This window comes from Mizuhopecten yessoensis, unplaced genomic scaffold (assembly GCF_002113885.1).
Source record: "Mizuhopecten yessoensis strain PY_sf001 unplaced genomic scaffold, ASM211388v2 scaffold3819, whole genome shotgun sequence".
In the NCBI taxonomy this organism is placed as follows: domain Eukaryota; kingdom Metazoa; phylum Mollusca; class Bivalvia; order Pectinida; family Pectinidae; genus Mizuhopecten; species Mizuhopecten yessoensis.
In genome coordinates, this window is record NW_018405235.1 from 480,294 (window position 1) to 504,810 (window position 24,517).

Consider the following 24,517-nt stretch of genomic DNA (forward strand, 5'->3'; position numbering starts at 1 on the left):
ATAATAATAGTGGGAGAATTTCTGGGCTTGTACACTGAAGTAATGATAGTGGGAGAGTGTCTGGGCTTGTACACTGAAGTAATGATAGTGGGAGAGTGCCTGTGCATGTATACTGAAGTAATAATAGTGGGAGAGTGTCTGGGCATGTACACTGAAGTAATAATAGTGAGAGAGTGTCTGGGCATGTACACTGAAGTAATAATAGTGGGAGAGGGTCTGGGCATGTTCACTGAAGTAATAATAGTGGGAGAGTGTCTGGGCATATACACTAAAAAGGTAATAATGGGAGAGTGTCTGGGCATGTACACTGAAATAATAATAGTGGGAGAATGTCTGGGCTTGTACACTGAAGTAATAATAGTGGGAGAGGGTCTGGGCATGTTCACTGAAGTAATAATAGTGGGAGAGTGTCTGGGCAATTATACTGAAGTAATAATAGTGGGAGAGTGCCTGGGCATGTACACTGAAGTAATAATAGTGGGAGAGGGTCTGGGCATATACACTAAAAAGGTAATAATGGGAGCGTGTCTGGGCATGTACACTGAAATAATAATAGTGGGAGAATGTCTGGGCTTGTACACTGAAGTAATAATAGTGGGAGAGTACCTGGGCAATTATACTGAAGTAATTATAGTGGGAGAGTGCCTGGGCATGTACACTGAAGAAAAAATAGTGGGAGAATGTCTGGGCATGTACACTGAAGTAATAATGGTATGAGAGTGTCTGGGCAATTACACTGAAGTAATAATAGTGGGAGAATGTCTTGGCATATATACACTGAAATAATAATAGTGGGAGAGTGTCTGGGCTTGTACATTGAAGTAATAATAGTGGGAGAGTGTCTGGGCATGTAGACTGAAGTAATAATAGTGGGAGAGTGTTTGGGCATGTACACTGAAGTAATACTAGTGGGAGAGTGCCTGGGCATTTACACTGCAGTAATAATAGTGGGAGAGTGTCTGGGCAATTACACTTAAGTAATAATAGTGGGAAAGTGCCTGGGCATGTACATTGAAGTCATAATAGTGGGAGAGTGTTTGGGCATGTACACTGAAGTAATACTAGTGGGAGAGTGCCTGGGCATTTACACTGCAGTAATAATAGTGGGAGAGTGTCTGGGCATTTTCACTGCATTAATAATAGTGGGAGTGTGTCTGGGCATGTACACTGAAGTAATAATAGTGGGAGAGTGTCTGGGCAATTACACTTAAGTAATAATAGTGGGAGAGTGCCAGGGCAATTATACTTAAGTTATAATAGTGGGAGCGTGCCTGGGCAATTATACTTAAGTAATAATAGTGGGAGAGTGCCTGGGCAATCACACTTAAGTAATGATAGTGGGAGAGTGTCTGAGCAATTACACTTAAGTAATAATAGTAGGAGAGTACCTGGGCAATTATACTGAAGTAATAATAGTGGGAGAGTGCCTGGGCAATTACACTTAAGTAATGATAGGGGGAGAGTGCCTGGGCAATCACACTTAAGTAATGCTAGAGGGAGAGTGTCTGAGCAATTACACTTAATTAATAATAGTAGGAGAGTACCTGGGCAATTATACTGAAGAAGTAATAATAGTGGGAGAGTGTCTGGGCAATTACACTTAAGTAATGATAGTGGGAGAGTGCCTGGGCAATCACACTTAAGTAAAAATAGTAGAAGAGTACCTGGGCAATCACACTTAAGTAATAATAGTGGGAGAGTGCCTGGGCAATCACACTTAAGTAATAATAATGGGAGAGAGCCTGGGCAATTATACTTGCAAACAAAAGAAAATGCAACAGAAAGTCTAGTCAAACTTGAATAATCCTTGCATTTCACACCAAGGAACAACCACATTTCGGTTATAATAATATATAACATTTATATACAACATTTATATAGCGCCCTATATAATTTTTAAAATTACTCTTAAGCGCTTTACAGCATATCTATAATAGTATTAGAGTTATAATTGATAAAAAAAACGGTTTTCAGTCACTAGTATACATTAAGCAAGACGATTAGCATCTCAATGTGCACATACATGAATACATAAAGGGTAGTATGTACATGACGTCTGCGCAGAGAGCCAAAATTGGAGACGTGAAGAAGAGAGTTTTTATGTTCTTCTTGAATTTGACCAGGGTATTTGACTTTCTAATAGCAGATGGTATAGCCTACCATCTACCACAATGTGGCCGAAACCCTCCCAAAGCACCTGTTTCAAAAGATCACAGAACAATATCTTGGGACACACAACAACGATGCTGTCTCCGACCGCAATGATCGTGACGGCTGATACATTGTTACAAGCTCCTGTAGGTACTGGGGAGCTGTTCCATTCAGTGCCTTGTGTGTGTACACCAAAACTTTGTACTTCGACATGTATCGTTCAGGTAACCAGTGTAATTAATATAGCACAGGTGTGATGTGCTCTCTCTTTCAGGCATGAGTAACCAGACGTGCTGCAGTGTTCTGGACCGATGTTCCTGATCCGGTAGTAACAGGATTTGGCACAAGCGTTCACTTGTTTCTCTATGTTCGGCGTATTATCAAAGTATACCCCTAGGTTTTTAACAACTGGGACAGTCTCAATAGTTCTGGCACCGACATTGAGCTGGAGAGCCATTGTTTGTTTATACTTTGGGGAAAATTCTGATATTGTATCCCATCTGTCCTATGGTTTGATGACCATGTACATTTATGTGTCATCAGCATGACAATGATAGCAAAGGCTATGGCGACGACACGCTCTGCGATCGGTTTGTAATACAGACAATACTTTTGTGGTCCTAGCACCGACCCTTGAGGAACCCTGAAAATCTAGTACTTTGTCATGTGAAGTGGAAGATCCGATGGCACCACACTGTCGTCGTTCACTCAGATAAGACTGTATCCAGCATAGTGCGGTATCAGTCACTCCATAAGAGTACTCAAGACGTGTATTTAGTATGCCATGGTCGATGACGTCAAATGCAGCTGACAAGTTCAGCATGACAAGCACCGCTCTGCACTTGTTATCCAATGCAGAAGCTATGTCATTATGTACACGTAGGAGGGCCGTCTCAGTAGAGTGTCCCATGCGGTAGGCCGATTGCAATTTGTCATGGAGACTGGTTGCATGGAGATGAACCTCTAAACGCCGGGACACAACCCTCTCCAAGATCTTAGACAGAAAAAGCAGATTTGATACTGGGCGGTAGTTTTTCAATTCCTCCTTGTCCATTCCAGGCTTCTTTAACAATGGTCTGACATGTGCCTTCTTGAAACACAATGTCAGCAGTCATGACAGAGATATCATTGTCAGGTTCCTAGTTATTTCCACTATTTCAAAGTATGATAAGTCAGGGAAAACACATATCCCTGCAATAACAACTATGGAGTAAATTAATATTTTATGAATTAATCAATGGTTTCAACCTCGAACAAAAATGTAAATGGGTCTTACAAAATGTACTGCGGGAGGAAACCGGAGTACCCGGAGAAAACCCACGTTGTCGGGCAGGAGCCCAATACTATTTCACGTTCGTTCAGGGAATCGAACCCTTTTTGTGAAAGGCAAATGTGCTTTCCACTGCACGATCCGACCACACATCCCTCTTAAACACTGCTGACACCTACAATAACTTCGGGATGGAGGAAAACAGATGTAGCTCGCGCGCCTGTGTGATGACATGGGCGACCAATGACCAATCTTCACGTGATGGCATTAATAGAACAATTAACTGGATCAAACATTAACATTTAATACAGAACAAAATATACGAAGTTTAACGAAACAAAAGACAAGTAACTTAGTACATACATACAATATCATAATGACGTTTAAAAGGATATTAGCTGTTGCATGCCCACAAATCCACAAATGCACTAGCTGTTTATTAGAATTTATTGTGTATGTGGTCCAAATAACCATGAAATTGTAAAGTAAAATATTTGAAGCAACAATGAAGAAGAAAAAGCTTAAGTATAGATTAAATTAATAACCACCAGATGGCGCCACAGTGTGTTTTTTTATTTATATTCTTGTTCACCTTTGTATGCACATTTAACGGTCAAGCTACGCGACTGAATTATCTACATAAACAAATACCATTCACTTGTGGCACATTGTAAATCATGTGCTGCAAGGTTCAACACTGTATATGTGAGTATGTCTGATAACAAAGGCCAGGTGCCGTCACACATACACTACAGGTATCTTCTACACTTGGCAATGCGGAATACATCGGCGCGTAGCTGTAGTTCTTATCAAACGTCTCGAGGAGTTCCGATTTAATACAGGTGTAATATTCTAATTTTAGATTTCATATGACACTTTTTGTTTTTCAAAGTATAGCTTTCTAAAGAACTATTTCAAAAGGTAAAATTCAATTGATTATCTTCACAATGTACTTAATAGGTCCGCCTACCTTAAACTATTAACACATCTGTGATTTTCTAGTAAAGACTCCTTCAAAATCGATTATTAGGAGCATACTGCGCATAAACGCTATTAACACAACACCTTCGTGTAAAGCCAAGTTTTACGTTGCTCGACAGTGGACCTTTGTACCACCTTTTATGTATTGAATTACACAAAAGTCATCTGCTGAATTTGAATTTGAACTGCATTTCAACACAGTTACCTACTATGAAACGAAACTATTCCAATGATGTATGATCTTAATATATACTTCATCATTATTATTGTATCATTTGATATCGTTTACATATACTGTGGATTTTCTCCTGACATATAAAACCAGTGTTACAATCCATCTTACGCAGTGTATTCAATACACAATGAAGTACATCGTGACACATAGATGAAGAATCCGAAATGTCCTACCATTTTCAGCAACTGTACCAGTAATTGGCGCCAAAGATGAGCGTACTGAAAGAGACATACTACAACATTTACAATACTGAAGTCGCCCAAGTTATCTTTATATAGGCGCACTGGTATTTGGTAATCTCGGCTGCACTGGGACATGGACAATGAACAACGACAGGTGCCCGAAACTCTCAAGTTGTTAGTTTGGATCGTGACAGTGATTATCTTTCAAGCCACATTGCAGGCACAGAACGGCTTTGTGTAAAATTCCCTGTAAAATTTGTTTTGAATATGTCTTAATAGAGAAGATATGTAAACTACTGAGAGCACATATAATTTAAGTTTGTGGATCAGTAGGTGTAGATGTTAAGCTTACAAAACTTTAAAACAGTAATACGACCTGATGACGAGTCGGGTGACACGGAGATATCACTGGCTTTGTTCAAATACCCTTTACGTAGACAGCTGCTACCTGTGTAACTTGTACATTTATAAAGTTATTCCGCATATAAGTTACATTAACCTAATGTAATTGATGATTTCTCGACTCGGATCATCTAACAACAAATATAATAGAACACATTCTACCACGTCTGTGATGTAACGACGGTTTTCATTGGTAAAAGAAGAGTGCATTATTGAGCGATATACCATGCGCGTGCCAATAACCAATGCCAATAACAATGCACGTGAAATAGTGCGCACGCATGCTGTTCCAACAACCTCCCCGTATTTTATCATGAATTAACAAAAATAGCATAACTGTCAGGCGGGATCAAAATATTTGACAGGCCTGCCATTCATAAGATTACACGGATCTATAGACCTAAAGTATGTGGGTCCGTGCAGTGAAAATGCTTTATTAATTATTGACATTTAAAATGTACAGGTCTGAAGACAAAATGGTAAATTATTAATTACTTCTGTTTTTACTTCACTGGGTAGTGCCGTACATGTACTGTCAAGCGTTGATTTCATGTTCTGACGCACATGTAGCATTATAACTGCAATACCAGTACTATTTATTGTACTGTGCATTTAAATGTATATTGAAATCATAAAAAGAAAAGGAAAAGATTGAGAAACGAAAATATCTATGCATATATATTGAAATAGAAAGAAGAATAAAAAATCCAGAAATGAGAAGTATTGGAGTATATACCGAAAAATCCCATGTTTTTTTTTACATAATATCTAGAAATGTGTATATACATTGCACATGGCAAACGCAACGTCTTTCCAACCAGTGAGTTCATAGAGCAATAAACTGTCACAAAATAATAATGCCCTTTGAAAAGGTTTTATCCAAAGGTAAAACAAAATGTCATACATTTGTACACCGTGTTAATCAATTTCAATATGTAAATATATCGTCCAAACAATCTTATACTTTTTCTGACTGGTGTTTTGTGAACTTAGTAAGTTGTTTAATTATCCAGAGGTAAATTTTCAAATAAAAAATTCATGTGAGTATTCCATATTTTCCATGTGTATATAACTGTTCTCTTCTTGTACACTTCTTTGCCTTTGTGGTGTGTAGGATCAATGCTAGGTGAAAGCTGAGCCTCTGGTGGATTCCAAATACTGCTGTAGGGCCTATATACATTTTCATTCCAGTGAAGGACTTCTCCAGATGTATTCTTCATTCCCAAATGCAATTTGTTTGTCATGAAACAGGTTCAAAACATTGTTGAATGACTTAACATAGATGTGTCCATGGCCATGATGTAGTCTTCTGGGTGTTGGTATATTGCACTTTTCTGGATTGCGTTACGCAGAAGTAGCTCAGCCTTTGGGTCCTTGATGATCATTTTTGATGGCTGGTGGTTGGGGTATGTCCTACAGTTTGATTTTTTTCTGAGCAACCAGTGTGCACATTTTGATAATGCTGGACAATATTGTCCAAACTTTTTTGAGTTTTGAGCAGTTCCCTCACATTCTCTGAAGCAATAATGCACATGAGTTCTTATTAATGACACTTTGTCAGAGAGTTGTGAGTGCCACGTTATTCCAAGCTTGTACCGTGGACCAAATGGTACTCCTTTCAATAGTTGTTCCTCCTGTTTACCAGCATGCCAAGTGTCATTCTGATTTTTCGAGGCATGGTTATCCCGAATGTACTTGTTGATGGAAAGGTTTCGATCATGTGCGTGTGCTGATATTATAACTGGTCCCAGTTCGTGGTCTTCAAAATGTTGATATATCCTTTCCGTTCCAAGTTTTTCATGTTGCTGAGCATATAAATCATCATCTTTTGTAATTATTTCATCCAACAAAACTTTGCGTGTTTCATACCCATACAAACAACATCAGTCTGTCGGGAGTTTTTTCTCCAACCGTGTCCTTTCCTGGTGTCGTTCCAAAAAGAAATCAAGCACTCTGTTGATTGCCTCTATATTTGTGACATTATCCATAGCCCCCGATAATACGTTTTTCACCTTTGAAAGATTTGATTTCACACTTTCTCTCACTTCATCATCTCCAGTAAGCTCTAATGTAAACCTCTTTGGTCCTCCAGATTCCCTATACCTTCTATTATAATTTGCCTTTTTCACTTTTCTCTGCCCATCGTCTTCATTTCTGTCAGCCATTATGTGTATATGGGTTGTTACAAAATGAATAGAATGTTCAAGAAGTAGTAGAACACTATCCCTATTTATCTAATGAAAGGCTAAATAGGTGTAGTTGATCATTATATACTGAGATTAATTGGATTATCTCCCTGCCTAATATTTTCCTAGCACATCCGGAATTAATTTTACACAGTTACATAATATGACATAATATGAAATGTTACCTGAGGATAAAACCTCCTGTTGATAAATACATTCAACAGAAAATAAAAATAACATCTCATGAAGAAGTAAACAAACATACACAGTAAACACAACATCAAATGCCTTGGCCTAACCTCATCCAAAACAGCTTCCTTCAGCTATTTGGGATATCTTGACCAATCCCACAGACACATCTCCCGCTTAATTTTTCCAATCCAGTACAAGGTAATATGGCCGACAATGAAAGAAGGCATCTTGTTTGTCTTTTGTTGACAAGAGAAGAAGAAGAAATAGTAAAAGGGCTATATTTACAGTTCATGGCTGGGATTTAATAAGGGCAACACAGCATGACCACATACCTGTGATACAAAATACAGATACAAGAAATGATAGAGATGGTGAGGAAGCTGGACCACTTCTGGTGACACAAGGACAACCTGTGAAAATTTAGCCGCAAATTCTGACTTGTGTCCACATTGCTTTTGTGACAGATGTGTTGTTGATGAGACCAATAGACAACTGTGGTGGCCTGAAATGAACGCTTTTCCATATAGCAGGAATAGACAATTACGAAATAAACTCTACAAACGATTTTGGGCCATTTTTTGAGTAATAGAGGTGCATGGGCAGATCAACGATACTTTTTGAGAAAACAGAGGGCACTTGGAGTTGATCCAACAAAAAACATTTTACCTGGCATAAAAGAGATATAATGCCAAATTGTGTATTGAAATATCGTCTGAGGAATATGTTGGACATTCATGGGGCAGTAATTAATCAGTACTTTTTGTGTATTTTTTGAAACCTCAACTCATGGACTACTATGAAATAAAATACAGGAATTTAAGTGGAATAAAGGCAACTAATACAAATAAGTGAGCATGTTAAGTTGAAGTTGTTTATCAACAAGAGCCAACCAGTGACCTGAGCCAGTGACCTCAGATAGCCTTACAATATAGACAGTCAATGTCAGTTGGGAGCTGTTACTCCCCACACTATTTGAAATTGGAATAGCCCGAAAGTACCAAATTAAAATGTTGGTTATTAAGAAAAGTCATTTCTTCAGAGTAGGATTTGATAAATAAGTACACTTTTATTTTCACACCTGCCATTTTATTTGTTAAAAATATGTGGTTATTTAGTTTAAAATTTCAAAAAAAGTAGAGCAAGTGAAACACATCTACTGCAGTTTAAAGTTGTACATGATCTGCCATGTTTTAGTTAGGTCCACTATTTACAGGTAAGCTCGGTCTTTAAGACAATACAAATTTGTCCACGCGCTCGTCTCGAATTATTGGTTCAATGCCAGTCCATTGCACAAATCACATAGTAACGGTACTTTGGATCAAGCATGGCGTTTGTGTACGACCTGTGTGTAGTGGGAGCAGGAATGACGGGGGCAGCAGCCGCACGCCACGCCTCACTCACCCCTAACTACAGGGTGTGCCTGATCGGACCACCGGAACCCCAGGTTTGTGTACTATTGTAAAATCACTGATGCAAGCGTGCTTTTACCTGTGTGTACAGCCAACCATCTTTAGACAGATTATAGCGCTATTTATAACTTAGCTTGTTCAGAGCCTATAATAAACATCCCAGGTTTGTTATATAAACACTTGTCTATAAATGGATTATGACAACGAAGTACATCAATGATATTTTATATACACCAAAGTATACACACAGCCTGGCGGGTCAGATAGCTAAAGGGCCTCAGCGTGTCGTAATGACGTACTGCCCTGTAGTTTAAATATTGACCTAGATACCGTATAGTACGGCCGCGCTGATATGCCATACACTATCTGGAGGTGGTGTCGGTGCATACCCCTATCCCGTCCCCCTCAATACTCTTCCGAGATGTTTATCTTTCAATACATATACATGATTGAAATGGCGTTCGATGATTTCAGATTGTACTTGGGTAAATTATAAATTGCTCCAATTAGAGAGAAAAGTTCCGGGTAATGATCTAGGATAGGCTGCACATTAACTTCAACATTATCTAACGTTAGCATAAAAGTGTTGTAATTTTCAAAAAGTTTTTTGTCGTGGAAATTCTGTTTTATCTACTTTTAGTAGTCATGTCAACACAGAAATTAATATTAAGAATGAATACTTTTCTATGAATAGGTACGACAAGTTACCACTGGTAAGGAAGTTTTTGGCGCGCATTATGATGAAGCTAGGATAACGTCAGCGAAATCAACCACGCGTCCAGTTTGGGGTATCCTCGCACAGAGATCTATGTCTAGATACAGAGACCTGGAGATGATGTCAGGTAGTTATTTACAACACATTACCTTCTATCATCGAAAAAGTATAGATAGCGTATTGTAACCTGATGCACGGACCTACATAATGTTGTATTCAAATGACCTATTACTAGTATGTATGTACAGATAAAATGAAAGGTTGTTGTTTACAAATAATGTCATATATTTTCTCACAACCACTTAGGATTTTATCACTTATATTTTAATAAATGTTCCTCTCCATTAGTTGATTATTATTAGATATTGAAGGTCATTCGTCGCTTAAAGAGATGTCAAAAGATTCCGTTTGGATATCCTCTTTACTATGGTCTACTATTTCAAACAACAGGTGTGCATTTCTACGACAGAGTAGGATCCCTAACAGTCGGAACCAGAAACTCCGACTACGTCAGGAGAGTGATAAACCATGCCAGAGGTCAGGGAGTTATGTCTAACTTCGAGGTTCTGGACAGTAAACAGCTAAAGAGCAAATTTCCTTTCTTCAACTTTTCATCTGAAGACCAAGGTCTTATGGAGGAAAATGAAGCGGGGATAATAAACCCGAGAAAGATGGTAATGGCACAAATAAGTGTTGCTTCCAAAAACGGATGTGACGTAATACGAGAGACGGTTACCGGAATAGTTCAACAGCCGGACGGAAATAGCCGTGTTGTAATGGGAAATGGGAGGTTGATGATTGCTCGCAAAGTGCTCCTGGCGACCAATGTTTTTACGGAGATACATAACCTCCTCGGTAACGTGAGGCCGCTGTACGTGCCCATGCCACAGACAGTTTCCCTGGCTGAAATTTCATCGGTCGATGCTGTACGATTGAGGTAAAGTGACACTAAATTAAAGTCATTTGTGAATAGTTCTTCACTCCCAAAACGATCGCGTGGATGGGATGTCTTTTCGAGCCGCTCCTCTGAATAGGTTAGACACTACCCATTCAATCAGTCGTCAAAGAAAAGTGATTATGTATACATATATACACATTTCTTATCTCCCGTTATTTGATTTTACACACAGATATTTATTTGGATCAACACAACTTGTCATTGTGACCAGGGTCGACTACAGCTTGTAACTTAATAAGATTTAATTATCTTGTCGTACGGGAATATATTCCGTTTGCCAACTCTCATTTAAATAATTAAACTAAAACTGATGGTGATGATTTTATATTACTTGAATACATATTTTGTATTCAATGGAAATTTCAATTTAAAGATATTTTGACATATGGTTTACAGATTAACTTTGTCTAAACTTTGTGGTATATCTAACGTTAACATGAGCTATAATAAAATATGTGCAAAGCATTCAGATGTGCAATGCGTAGCAATATGGTTTTAAACTAGATTTGGATTATGTTTATTATTAAAGATAAATCGTACCAGAGGATACACTGTTAAACAGACTGCTGAGTTTTCGGAATGAGATTCATCAGCGTGGTATCAATAATTGATACTAAGTTTGATTTAAATTTGCTAGCTTTTGAAAACGTATGTTGCACTCTTTGCTTGACAAAGGCAACAGACGCTTCCGAAAGTCCGCAAAAATAAGTTTTCAATTATTGTTTTTGTTGGTGTTTTAAATAGTTCGTTTACTTATTACTCATTTGCCGTTTATTTACTTTAACAGTAACAGTGTAGAAACAAAATCTCATTATTTTGGGTTGATCCTCTATGCCGATACCTACTGTTGTAGGAATATGCCGAATGTTATGTATAGAGGTACAGGAGGACCATCCTGGCCAAAAGATTATCCCAGAAATTCCTACAACGAAATCGGCTTCTACTTGCTCCCGCCCGTAAGGTACCCGGACGGTAAGAAAGACAGCAGCAGTTGTTTTTTAATGTGTTACATTTAATCGTTTTAAATGTGTTGTTTTAATTTGAAATTTCCTTCCATGTTCGTCTTCTGTAAATCGCAATATATATAGATGCGTGTGTTGTGTTGCAGGTAAATACTACATTAAGATCGGTCACCACGATGCTATATTAAAAGGTCCTTTGCAAGTGTCTCAAATACAGAAATGGTACTGTGGGGAAGGTGACAAGGTATTGGAAGAACAGATGTTTAGACTTCTACAAGGCCTTTTACCAGGTACACACATTCAATTGGTCTCTTGAAATATATTATTTTGCTAGAAATATTCGGAAACAACTACATAAATAAATATATAAATCTTTACAACATGTTAGTTATATATCGAACCTGTGTTTAATATGCATAAATTAAACTATTTGGTGAGATTGAATTCCCAAACTTATCAGTGGATGGCCTTGTGTGATACAATGGACCTTTTGGCCTGTATCTGTTGGGTGAGGTAATTTAATCCCATCAAAATGTTTATACAGGGGGAGCTCCATAAACCAATTCCTTTTCTTTTTTCTTGATTAATGCATATATTTTATGTATCTTTTTGGTACCAAAGTGAAAGTTTTCTAAACCATTAGATTCAAATAAACTAAAAATAGGATTTAATAGTTGTTTCCCTTACTTTGATTAGTTATGTTATTGTATGTGTTCTATTGTATATGTCTATGCTTGTACCACTGTCTGTTACTATGTTTGGAAAGGGCTTAAATAGGCTATGCCTGCTGCCCAATCCATTTGTCCTTTGACACTAACATTTAATAAAATTGAAATTCAGCTAAATAGTTTGCTGATCAAAGTGTAATATTGTAACATGCATTGCACAGATACACTAAGGTATATCTCTTCAGAAAACGTATGCATTAATTAAGTAACGCCTAATCATCTGATCTTCTGTTTTAGACGGATATACAGTGTTTTGTCTGTTTTCTTTCCAGATGTAAAATTCCTTAGTCATCATGGTGATGCTTGTGTAACTATGGTCACACCTAGTTATCAACCATACGTTGACCTTGTAACTCCGACGTTAGGCGTTGTCATGGGTGACAATGGATGGGCAGCAAAGTCAAGTGACGAAATAGGACGTGTTGCTGCTAAAATGATTGTGCACTCACGATGGTCGGATGATCTTCCGAAAGGTTTATTTAAACTGTATACAAATAAAACTGGACCACCACCCACTTCAAAACTGTGATTATATTCGTTTGACAGGGAGTTGTATACTCAGATGAATCAAAGCAATGCATGCATCATGCTATTTGTTTTCTGGTGTTCACATCACAGCCGAACTGAGAGCGATGATCACGATTTATGTTTATCTTTAATAATGATATCATCAATAAACTGTTTTGCGAGACCACTTTAATTCTCAAAAAATAATTAAATCCACAACTTAAATTTGTGTGATTTATTTTATTTTGTAATAGACATGTGTAAGAGTCGTTTATAGTGACATAAAATCTTGACTACAAAATCTTACAAAACAACTTCAATTGAACATCGTTGCGTATCAATGTACTAACAATTAAAATGAATTAAAGCGGACTACTGCTAATTAAAACGTTTTCTGTATTCTGTATCTATGTTAACATTTACCTTAAATATAATACTATGTTGACACAGTTTCCGAAATGCTGTCTGTGTTAGGAAAAATTTGGTTAATTTTTCAGTTTTTAAAATTAAATACATTAATGTAGTAACCTCTCACATTTTTCATTAAAATCGAGAGGGGCTGTCGTCATGGTTTACTCATATACCGATCACCAACATACTTATTAGATAAGGAAACAATAAGCAAGATTCAAATAGCGCGAAGCTTATAGAATATCCTTAAATCATTACTATTGTCCCAGTTTCAACAAGAAAGTATTTATCTTTTTACAAATTCAAATCCTCACTTTTCAAACAAAAACATTCATGTAAATATTAGGTTGCTTCTAGTAAATGACATGATATGAAATAAGACAAAACAACATTTAGGTAGGGGAATTAAAAAAACACATCACACAGGAGATGAAATAAGACAAAACAGCATTTTAGGTAGAGGAATTAATAATACATATCGCGCTCTTATTGAAACCTTGAAATTGTCTGAAATAAATTGTACATATGTTGTATTCATAGGTTTAATACAGTATTCGTATCCTTTTTACATTTTAGGGAATGACATTATATGAAATATATACAACTGGGTAAAAAAATCTTTATGTATTTGTCAGTGATAATGTTGGAAACATTTATTTCCGCCATGGAGGTAGTTAACATGTAAAGTAGAGAATATCAGATAAAAGAACTTGCTATAACAATAAATGATAAAACAACATTTTTCCTAATTGTTTTCCAGAAATCTTTAAAAAATAACATACATGTAGCAACAACATGAAAGAGTATTTCTATAATGTGTATTGATGCATTGCTAATGTCGTCCTCTTTCAACAACGAAATTATAACTTTTTATAAAAACAGATAAATAGGTCTATTTAAAAATAGTTAAATCAAGCAATATTTGTTGTTGATAGAAATGAACAGCTCATCAATCAATGCCGACACATTTACCTTTAGACTTACCGTATTATAGCACCCAAACGTTCGTTCGTTCAAAATGCGGATTATATAATGAAGTTTAATGATGAATGGAAAAAAATGACACGGACATTTTTAGAAAGAAAAATATCAATCGACTATATAGGTCGCAATTCATTAAACAATGAGTAACTATTTATAACATGTATATCACTCCTGCTAATATATTAATACAATGTGTAACTATTTATAGCATGTATATCACTCATGCTAAACACAGCTACGCTATCTTTGTTCACTACAGCACTTAATGCACACGTTTACCTGTCACGTGTACAAATCAGATTTAGATAATAATCTGTTTCATTGGACGTTTACAATGTTCCTACAACGAAATCGGCTTCTACTTGCTCCCGCCCGTTAGGTACCCGGATGGTAATGATAAGTGAACAAAGATAGCGAACGATGTCCGCGTTGTCTACCCCGTGTTGTTGAGATTGACTGGGAGGTTGGTTGTTCCTGGTTGATGAGTGTTATTAGATTGTAGGAAAATACCTGCCACTTCCAAGTCCGTTTCAAATCAAGTCTACTGGCATTAACGTATCGTTCCTAAGTGGTATTGTCTAGATTCCAGACTTAACACTGTAATGAAGTACAGCTAACAGGACAGTATAACTAACAGATCGGACCATCACATGTCATCATGGTATTTCTCTGTCGGTTGGCTCTGTAATATCTATCGTAAGCATTATTTGGCGATGCTGGCAAGTTGCCTTATTTCCTTGTCATAGAGAATTCCGTACGTCTTCCTAAACTTATAGAAGTAGAACTGCCCGACCCAGCCCCCGAAACATATGATAAATGTCAGACCTATGGAGATGGCATTTAACGCGATGAGAAGATCGTTTTTCTCCGAGCAGCCGTTCACTGCACAGATGACCGTACAGGCGATAGCGATTCCGAACCCTTGAGTGGCAACCCAGTTGACACAGTTACATGACCAGAAGAATGCAAAAAACTGAAAAAGAAACATTAATAGATTAGACATAAGAGTGTTCCTGTCAATTCCAAAAAACAAGCTACAATGTACTTGTCTGTAACAAAGATCTCAAACATTTTACAATTCTATGTTTCAGTTTTACGAGGCACGGATTAATTACTGTACCACCATATCAAAACAAAAACGTAATGGTCGAAATATTAGAAAAGAGGCAACCGGTGAAACAGGCGTGATATTCAAGATATACTAGTACAAATGTAACAGATGATGCAATGACTTGTCCCAGGAACATTGAAATATAAAATGGCGGGCCACTACACTTTTCATCCCAACATCCTTTGTATCTTAATGTTATTATAAAGAATTCGTACTATATAAGAAATGTCTTTTGAATATTATTTTTGATGTACCAGAATCGTTTGACATCCATAAATGAATAGAGCGACATTATATTCCAAAAACGTATCGTTGAAAGCAGTAATATCTTAAACATTGAGACGGCTACAATTCAAAGAAAAAGACAACCATATGAACTCAGATACTTGTTTCTTTCCTATTTGATATTGCAGTGGGAAGTGTTAGAGTCTCTTACAAACTGTGAGCGAGATGAGAGTTAGACGGTTAACGTACATTCTTTCTGAAGTCTGGGGTCATATCTTGTCTCATATCGTTCGATGTCGTTCCAACCTGTATGCCGAACACTGAAATCACGATTCCCTGAAGAAAGAAAAAAAGCAGGTCATGATTTTTTTATCATAAGATTTAAGGCAAAGAATGTACATGCACTATTATCACCATAGACGGATGGTCGTTATAAACAGATGGTCTTTATACACAAGTGGTATTCAATATTCGAGACTGGCTTCACTGCGATATGACGATACGTGGGTGTAGTTATTTTTTAGGAATTGACATATTTCATTTACACAACATTAGCCCCATAGTACAGCAGTGACGTTGAACCTTAGGAAATGGTCAATATAATTGCGGATGTTAGACTCAATACGTTAAGTCAGTGCGCTATCTCATACAGTCTATTAGCCCGGGAACTTGTTCCTTACGTATCCGCTAAATATAATAGGTGTTGATATGTACTTACTAGTATGCCTGTCCATATCTGGTAGCCACTCGGTAGCGGGTACGAGTAGTTGTTCAAAAATACCAGCACAACGATACCGAGTATAACGTTAATGATACTGGCTGGTAATAGCACGTAGCCAACATACAGCGGCAGCTTCAGTTTGTCGATTCGTATCTGATACGACATACCTGAAAAAAGTCAAGAGAAACAATGATAAACGATGTTTGGATACGAAAATTACAGAAGAGACATTCGACATTCGTATTGTCAAGTACTGACGTTAGCATGACTCAGAAATCGATTCCATTTCAGAACACAGTAGCCATCCAATTTAGAGACGTGTACTGTTCGAATACATTAACAATATAAATATGCAACTAAGTTTGAGGTAACTACTATTTGGTGATGAAAACCTAGCTTTCAATGAAAATTGAAATTTATTTAGACATGTGCACACTTTTATTAGGTCCAGCGAAAGATTTAGAATATAAAATGTATATACATATGTAGTTCTTGACTTTCTACCATTACTTGTATTATTTGTAATTGTGTGTCTATGTAATCAATTTTTATTGAAATGTTGATAGGGAATGGCTTCATAAGTTGCTATAACTTGTGCCAAATCCCCTGTAACAATTTGGACAATAACTTGTGCCTAATCCTCTGTATCCCTTTGGACAATAACTTGTGCCAAATCCCCTGTATCCCTTTGGACAATAACCTGTGCCTAATCCCCTGTATCCCTTTGGACAATAAATTGTGCCTAATCCCCTGTATCCATTTGGACACTAACTTGTGCCTAATCCCCTGTATCCCTTTGGACAATAACTTTTGCCTAATCCTATGTATCCCTTTGGACAATAAATTGTGCCTAATCCCCTGTATCCATTTGGACACTAACTTGTGCCTAATCCCCTGTCTCCATTTGGACAATAACTTGTGCCTAATCACCTATATCCATTTGGACAATAACTGTTGTCTAATCCCCTGTATCCCTTTGGACAATAACTTTTGCCTAATCCTATGTATCCCTTTGGACAATAAATTGTCCCTAATCCCCTGTATCCATTTGGACACTAACTTGTGCCTAATCCCCTGTATCCCTTTGGACACTAACTTTTGCCTAATCCCCTGTATCCATTTGGACAATAACTTTTGCCTAATCCCCTGTATACCTTTGGACAATAACTTTTGCCTAATCCTATGTATCCCTTTGGACAATAAATTGTCCCTAATCCCCTGTATCCATTTGGACACTAACTTGTGCCTAATCCCCTGGATCCCTTTGGACACTAACTTGTGCCTAATCCCCTGTATCCATTTGGACACTAACTTGTGCCTAATCCCCTGGATCCCTTTGGACAATAACTTTTGCCTAATCCTATGTATCCCTTTGGACAATAAATTGTCCCTAATCCCCTGTATCCATTTGGACACTAACTTGTGCCTAATCCCCTGTATCCCTTTGGACACTAGCTTGTGCCTAATCCCCTGTATCCATTTGGACACTAACTTGTGCCTAATCCCCTGTATCCCTTTGGACACTAACTTTTGCCTAATCCCCTGTATCCATTTGGACAATAACTTGTGCCTAATCACCTATATCCATTTGGACAATAACTGTTGTCTAATCCCCTGTATCCCTTTGGACAATAACTTTTGCCTAATCCTATGTATCCCTTTGGACAATAAATTGTCCCTAATCCCCTGTATCCATTTGGACACTAACTTGTGCCTAATCCCCTGTATCCCTTTAGACAATAACTTGTGCCTAATCCCCTGGATCCCTTTGGACACTAACTTGTGCCTAATCCCCTGTATCCGTTTGAACAATAACTTGTGCCAAATCCCCTGTATCCCTTTGGACACTAACTTGTGCCAAATCCCCTGTATCCCTTTGGACACTAACTTGTGCCTAATCCCCTGTCTCCATTTGGACAATAACTTGTGCCTAATCACCTATATCCATTTGGACAATAACTGTTGTCTAATCCCCTGTATCCCTTTGGACAATAACTTGTGCCTAATCCTCTGTATCCCTTTGGACATTAACTTGTGCCTAATCCCCTGTATCCCTTTGGACCCTAACTTGTGCCTAATCCCCTGTATCCATTTGGACAATAACTTGTGCCTAATCACCTGTATCCATTTGGACAATAACTGTTGCCTAATCCCCTGTATCCCTTTGGACAATAACTTGTGCCTAATCCTCTGTATCCCTTTGGACATTAACTTGTGCCTAATCCTCTGTATCCATTTGGACAATAACTTTTGCCTAATCCTATGTATCCATTTGGACAATAACTTGTGCCCAATCCCCTGTATCCATTTGGACAATAACTATTGTTAAATTCAAATAGAGTCGTGTATTATGTAATTGAATTATACATAACAGGTATAAAAATACCCACACATCAACTATCGCCTTGAGATTTAAATGGGTATTCATAAATCAGCTTTGCTTCCCCCAGGGACAGTATATCCCTGGTCTAGCGCACCGTGAGTTATTGGAGCAGTGAATTGGTAACTCTCGACCATACGGAGATTGACCAATGGGTTATTGGAGCAGTTGGTAACTCTCGACCATACGGAGATTGACCAATGGGTTATTGGAGCAGTTGGTAACTCTCGACCATACGGAGATTGACCAATGAAAAGTTACCGAATACACAGACCCAATGAAGTATAGATGGTCGTATATAATTATCACGATTATTGAGTCAATCTGTTCACTATATGTGGTTCTGCTATCCTAATGCACGTCAGAATTACGCCTTACAGTCAACCGCAAAATTCCAGGGGTAACGGTCACGTGAGGAAGACTTAAGTGGGTGAAACCCCTTGAATTTCGAAGATGGCCTGCCAGTATGTCAACAAACAATTGCTCCATAAAAATACAAAATCAGATTTACCCTACCTCTTAAACGCCTAGTCTTTATGTAACCGTATCTATGTTTACGCGGAGAACGTTACAGAAACAACGTGTACATATTGTACGTGAGCCCAGGAGAGATGCCACACAGTTGTCACACTTTCTTGTAACCTACGAAATATTCCTCATCAAATTCGAATATATATTTTCAATTACAGGTTAACGTCAATGGCTTATTTTTGAAAGTTTAGAAGCGGTTGTCTGAAGTTGTCATATATTGTCATCATATGTTTTCATCGGTTCAGATGAACTAAAGACCTTACATAACTAGATCATATAGAATATATGATATGTTGCATTTATTGGCCTATATTCTTTCTTGTAGAAACAAGGCTCCCATAGCCACTGTGCTGGAGGGTGTTCATCTTATCTATTACAGGAGAACATCCATTTCACATGTTTCTGTATATCTTCTAGCCCACAATAGGATGTATGGCGATACAGTAGAGAAGGAGGCAGAAGATATCACCATGGTAATTTGAAATGAGGTTGTTGTTTCAGTACTATTGCTTGAGTCTGGTTATGGCCTAATCTACAGGCTCCCTCAGAAAAAGCAGCTGCTTTAAATTAATCCTTTAACCATATTTGTGTTCAAAGTTTATTTTTTAATATTTGATAAGCTATTGTAAATATAGCGGATTAGATTGTCGTTTACAATGTTCAATAATTAACATATAAGTTGTAATATATTTAACTATAAGTGATTTCGTGGGCTGCTTCGCACCTGGGACAATAAGGTCTGCTATGTGCTATCTACACACATCGTATAGTGTGAGTTGTCCCCCTTTGGAATCTACCTACATGTTTTCTACTACAACTATTTAACTTCACTGTTGATTTTGTTATTTAATTTGCTGATATACTTCAGTACTAAACTTATTATATATTTGATAACTATTTTAGACTTGAGCTCCATTATTTAAAAGATCATTACTTTTTAGAATATCATAATTATAGCTCTCTGTTTCAATCTATGACTTCATTGTCTCTTTTTAATTCACACTATATTAGTGTATATACTGTAAATGTTTACACTTTGCTACATTAGCATATATATTGTATGTACATTACACTATGATAGTGTCTTAACTTGTCTTTTGTAACACTTGTGTGACATTCAAGCGTTAACTATTAATTTAAAAATTTCTAAATTTTTGTTTTGCATAAACGGTGATTTCATATGTTCTACTGTATATTTGTAGCATATCTAAATTGAATTGTTGTCTTGTATATATATATATATATATATATAATAAAAAGTGATTAAATGTCCATGTGAAGGAAGTAAATAAAGAAAAAATAAAATAAAATAAAATTTAAAATAAAATTAAAATTAATGTTTTTTAGTCGGTCGTTAATTTTATTTTTTCTTTATATATATATACATATATATAGTGGCAAGTGACGATTTCGATGCGGAAACCCGTAGATTAATCAACGAGCTAACACGGACACATGAAGCATGCCTACATGAAAAGGAGATAGATTATCTTGTCAATTTTATGCATAAAACTAGTTATTTCTATGGTTTGCCTAAAATCCACAAAAGCTCTATTATAAGTAAAGCTATAGAAGAACAAAACTGTACATATATTGAAGTTGAAAATCCTACGGATTTGAAGTTTAGACCCATAGTAGGCGGCCCTAATAGTGCAACGCAACGTTTGAGTCATCTTGTAGACCTCATTCTTAAACCTTTATGCACAAGTGTAAACAGTTATATCAAAGATGATTTTGATTTTCTGAGCCGTTTATCTAAACAGGTCCCACATAATGCTAAACTTGTTTCTTTTGATGTTGTTAGTTTATACACTAATATACCGCATGATCTTGGTATTGAAGCTGTTAAATATTGGTTGATCAAAAAACGAGAAAAAGTTAATTCTCGTTTTAGTAATGAATTTATACTGCAAGCTCTAGACATTGTCCTCAATCGTAATTCTTTTTATTTTGAGCAAGAATACTTTCAACAGATTAAGGGTACAGCGATGGGAACTAAAGTTGCCCCTACATATGCAACCTTAGTTTTAGGATACTTAGAGGAAACACTTTATTCTAAGATTGAGACAAAGTTTGGGGAAAACTTTACTGAATTTATCAGAAATAATTTTTTAAGGTTCCTTGACGATTGTTTTGTTATATGGCCTTCTGATAAGGATTTAAATGAATTTCAAAACCTATTGAATTCTTTACATCCTTCTATTTGTTATACGATGGAGTGTAGCGAAACGTCTTTACCTTTCTTAGATGTTTTAGTTCAACTAGATTCAAATAAGATTACAACGGATTTATATTGTAAAGCTACAGATGCACATAATTATCTAAATTTTTACTCTAACCACAGTAAACACACTAAAGTTAATATTCCATTTAATCTTGCCTCACGGATTGTCACTATCGTCAGTGACCAACAAGCTCAAATTGCTAGACTAAGTCAACTAAAGCAATACCTTAAAGCTCAATGTTATCCTACTGAGATAATAGAACATGGTATACAGAAAGCTATTGAAAAGGGACCCTTTACTTCCCGTCTACAAAAACTAAAGGATGAATCAAAGTTAGTTCCTTTTGTTTCTACTTTCAATCCACGGAATTGTAATATGTTTCCTGTGATAAAGAACAAATGTGAAGAGTTAAAGCAAAGTAGCAGGCGTATGAGAAACATTTTTAATAAACATGCTATTTTACACTGTAGACGCCAACCTAAAAACTTGAAACGTATGTTGACATGTTCTAAGTTTGATAATTCTTGTGTAACACCAAAAGTATCCAAATGTAAGACACCAAGATGTGCTACATGTCCTATGATTATCGAGTGTAATACTTTTATTTTCAAGAATGGTTTGAAATTTACTGTGAAGGTAAATATGAATTGTAAATCAAAAAATGTAATTTATGCAATCGTTTGTTCTAAATGTGGTGATTTTTACATCGGTCAAACCGGTAATGAACTCAGAACACGTATGACTGTACATAGACAACAAACTAGAACTGATTCTTTACGAAATCTTCATGTTAACAAACATATTCATGAATGTGCTGGAGATAAATTTAATGTATTACCTTTGTATCAACTATTTTCATCAGACACTATTTTAAGAGAAACGAAAGAAGACCAACTAATAAAAATATTAAAACCGAGTCTCAACAGGCCACAATAAAATTTTACGCCAAATTGTCCACCAATCTTGTGTACTTCGTGACGTCACGTTACTATTGTAGTGTGATGATATGTAATTGTGACGTCACGACGTTGTTCTCTTTTGAATAAACCTGAAGAGCCCTGTGAAGGGTGAAAGCAGCTAGTTTTTTAGTCGGTCGTTAATTTTGTTTTTTCTATACATATATATATATATATTCATAAGTACTGTGATCCTTGTTAAATTTTATATATGTTTTGTCGCAAGAATAGCACTACAGTGCTAATGTTATCACGTTACATGTAGACTTTCGACTCTTGACATACGGACACCTGTGTACCACAATGTTACAGAGTAGTAAACACAAAATATAACGTCAGTCTATCTCAAGCCAACATACTACTCTATTATTTTTCTATATAAATTCTGTTTTTTCTACAGTATATCATACACATAAGGAAATATATCTTGATTAATGATCTCTATGAAATCACCGAATTATATTGTTATATATAATTATCTAAGTCTGTTATCGAAGTCTGTGATGAAATACACGATATAGTTATTTTCTTATGAAATCAGTAGTAATAGCAACCGTCCACACAGTCTACAGCCTCGATACTCCAGGGGTTACGCTCTCTCGTGAAAAAGATCGCAAACCTTGGGGTATCGAGGATGTACAATTTATAATACTGTACATCTCTATCTGAACCGACTGGTCATTCAATGTGATCGTCAGTGCCTATGGCTCCGGCTCTGTAAACAGTCTCGTGTTTGTGAAGCTAAAACCCAGATAATGAAATCTCATAGCTTATCACGTTTTATCAATTTTGTATGAAATTGGACACACTTGACCAGACTTAGGGTGTTCATTGCTGTAATTATGGCAGATTCACCTATCTGGAATAGGTTTTCCCACTTTCATATTAAACCACGAAAACTGACCATAACTATAAGCTCCGTCAGGCTTGCCTGGTCACCTGTGTAAACACACGAATAACTGGTTTTTGGCAGCCAGGCGCCTTTATGGTCAGTTTTAGCGATTTACATAACATATTACATGTATATTGTACAGAGGAGAGTATATACTCACCGGTTTCCTGATCACTAGGCTTAGAGCAATACATTTTGGTAAATAGTGTGTCAAGTCGTCGTTCACTCAGTCCGATTCGAAATCGATTGTGACTGTCGTACACTGCGCAGCTACCCTTATAGAAAATACGTCACGCAACAAAGCGGGCGCTGTGTCAGTAATTAACTGGAACGCGGAGTGCCTGTACGGAAGGCAATACGTACTATTTCAGTCTCGTGTTCACCAATACGTACTACTATATCACAGTCTCGTGTTCACCAGTGCAATTATAGCACATTAAGCCAGTAGCCTTAAAAGGCGGTGAACTTTTAAACCTTCAATTACATAAATTGGCAATGCAAACAGTTATCTGGTATCGACGTTATCTTTATTTATAATTCGAAACAATATTTTCCATACCTTTAATATTTTTATTTCTGATTTACTATTGTGTCCTTTCTACGTATTATCAATTTTCATTTATTACTTTTGCCTCTCTTTAATTTGTTATCCCTTTACTTTTGTGTTCCTCCTATCTTTTTATCACTTTAATTTCGTGTCCATTCTAACTTGTTTTTATCTCTTTACTTTTATGCCACATATTTTTTATTCATCGTAGATCTATTAACACATTCACGATTAAAAGACGCAAAATTAAAAGATTATGATTTTCTACATTTCACAACAGTTGAAGACTTCCTACACAGCGACAGACGAATATGCAAGATATGACGGAATTTTCTGATATACGCCGAAGTAATATACACACTGGAGATTTCTTCTGGTCCCTCCGTTGTTCCGTATATCTTAACATTGCAAAATACTTCCCACTCGTGTTTACAAACTTGGATTGTTGATGTTTTGTTAGCTATTTCGAAATATCTAGTGATGTACCAATACATTTTAATACATTTCGAAATAGTTGGTAAATAACCTTCAAAGTACAATATACAAACAGGCCATTGTGTTAAATGCAGGTGAAACAGAACTAGACCATGCGTCAGATTACATTATGTAATATGACATAAACATATGATCCCAAACGCTATTTCGACAGGTTGGTC

At 36.7% G+C, this 24,517-nt stretch overlaps 3 protein-coding genes across 3 annotated transcripts in view; 1 reads left to right on the forward strand and 2 right to left on the reverse strand.

The window, feature by feature from the left end:
- Positions 1–4,942, reverse strand: part of LOC110448082 — a 19,083-nt gene extending 14,141 nt beyond the window's left edge. Inside the window, exon 1 of the mRNA XM_021494125.1 lies at positions 4,811–4,942. Within this exon, the coding sequence (XP_021349800.1) occupies positions 4,811–4,868 (58 nt within the window). The 5' untranslated portion in view covers positions 4,869–4,942. The remainder of the gene's footprint in view (positions 1–4,810) is intronic.
- A 3,881-nt stretch (positions 4,943–8,823) lies between these two features.
- Positions 8,824–14,057, forward strand: LOC110448083. Its single transcript, XM_021494126.1, has 6 exons — positions 8,824–9,043; positions 9,703–9,850; positions 10,174–10,660; positions 11,535–11,653; positions 11,790–11,933; positions 12,644–14,057. The coding sequence occupies exons 1-6, from the start codon at positions 8,924–8,926 to the stop codon at positions 12,898–12,900; spliced, it is 1,275 nt and encodes a 424-aa protein (XP_021349801.1). The 5' UTR covers positions 8,824–8,923; the 3' UTR covers positions 12,901–14,057.
- On the reverse strand, positions 13,791–23,622 carry LOC110448084. The gene is made up of 4 exons (XM_021494127.1): positions 23,475–23,622; positions 16,328–16,497; positions 15,859–15,945; positions 13,791–15,246 (listed from the first exon to the last, which is right to left on the reverse strand). Exons 1-4 carry the CDS (start codon positions 23,506–23,508, stop codon positions 14,977–14,979), a joined length of 561 nt encoding a protein of 186 aa, XP_021349802.1. The 5' UTR covers positions 23,509–23,622; the 3' UTR covers positions 13,791–14,976.
- Positions 23,623–24,517: the final 895 nt, after the last annotated feature.

What these genes read in the sequence shown, in the direction of transcription:
- LOC110448084 (XM_021494127.1), bottom strand. Translation starts at nt 23,508, where the DNA reads ATGTATTGCTCTAAGCCTAGTGATCAGGAAACCG. An exon ending in GCCTAGTGATCAGGAAACCG is followed by an intron (nt 16,498 to 23,474) that starts GTGAGTATATAC and finishes GACTTTTTTCAG; the next exon opens with GTATGTCGTATCAGATACGA. An exon ending in CCCCAGACTTCAGAAAGAAT is followed by an intron (nt 15,247 to 15,858) that starts GTACGTTAACCG and finishes TTTCTTTTTCAG; the next exon opens with TTTTTTGCATTCTTCTGGTC.
- LOC110448083 (XM_021494126.1), top strand. Translation starts at nt 8,924, where the DNA reads ATGGCGTTTGTGTACGACCTGTGTGTAGTGGGAGCAGGAATGACGGGG. An exon ending in TCGGACCACCGGAACCCCAG is followed by an intron (nt 9,044 to 9,702) that starts GTTTGTGTACTA and finishes TTCTATGAATAG; the next exon opens with GTACGACAAGTTACCACTGG. An exon ending in TCTACAAGGCCTTTTACCAG is followed by an intron (nt 11,934 to 12,643) that starts GTACACACATTC and finishes TTTTCTTTCCAG; the next exon opens with ATGTAAAATTCCTTAGTCAT.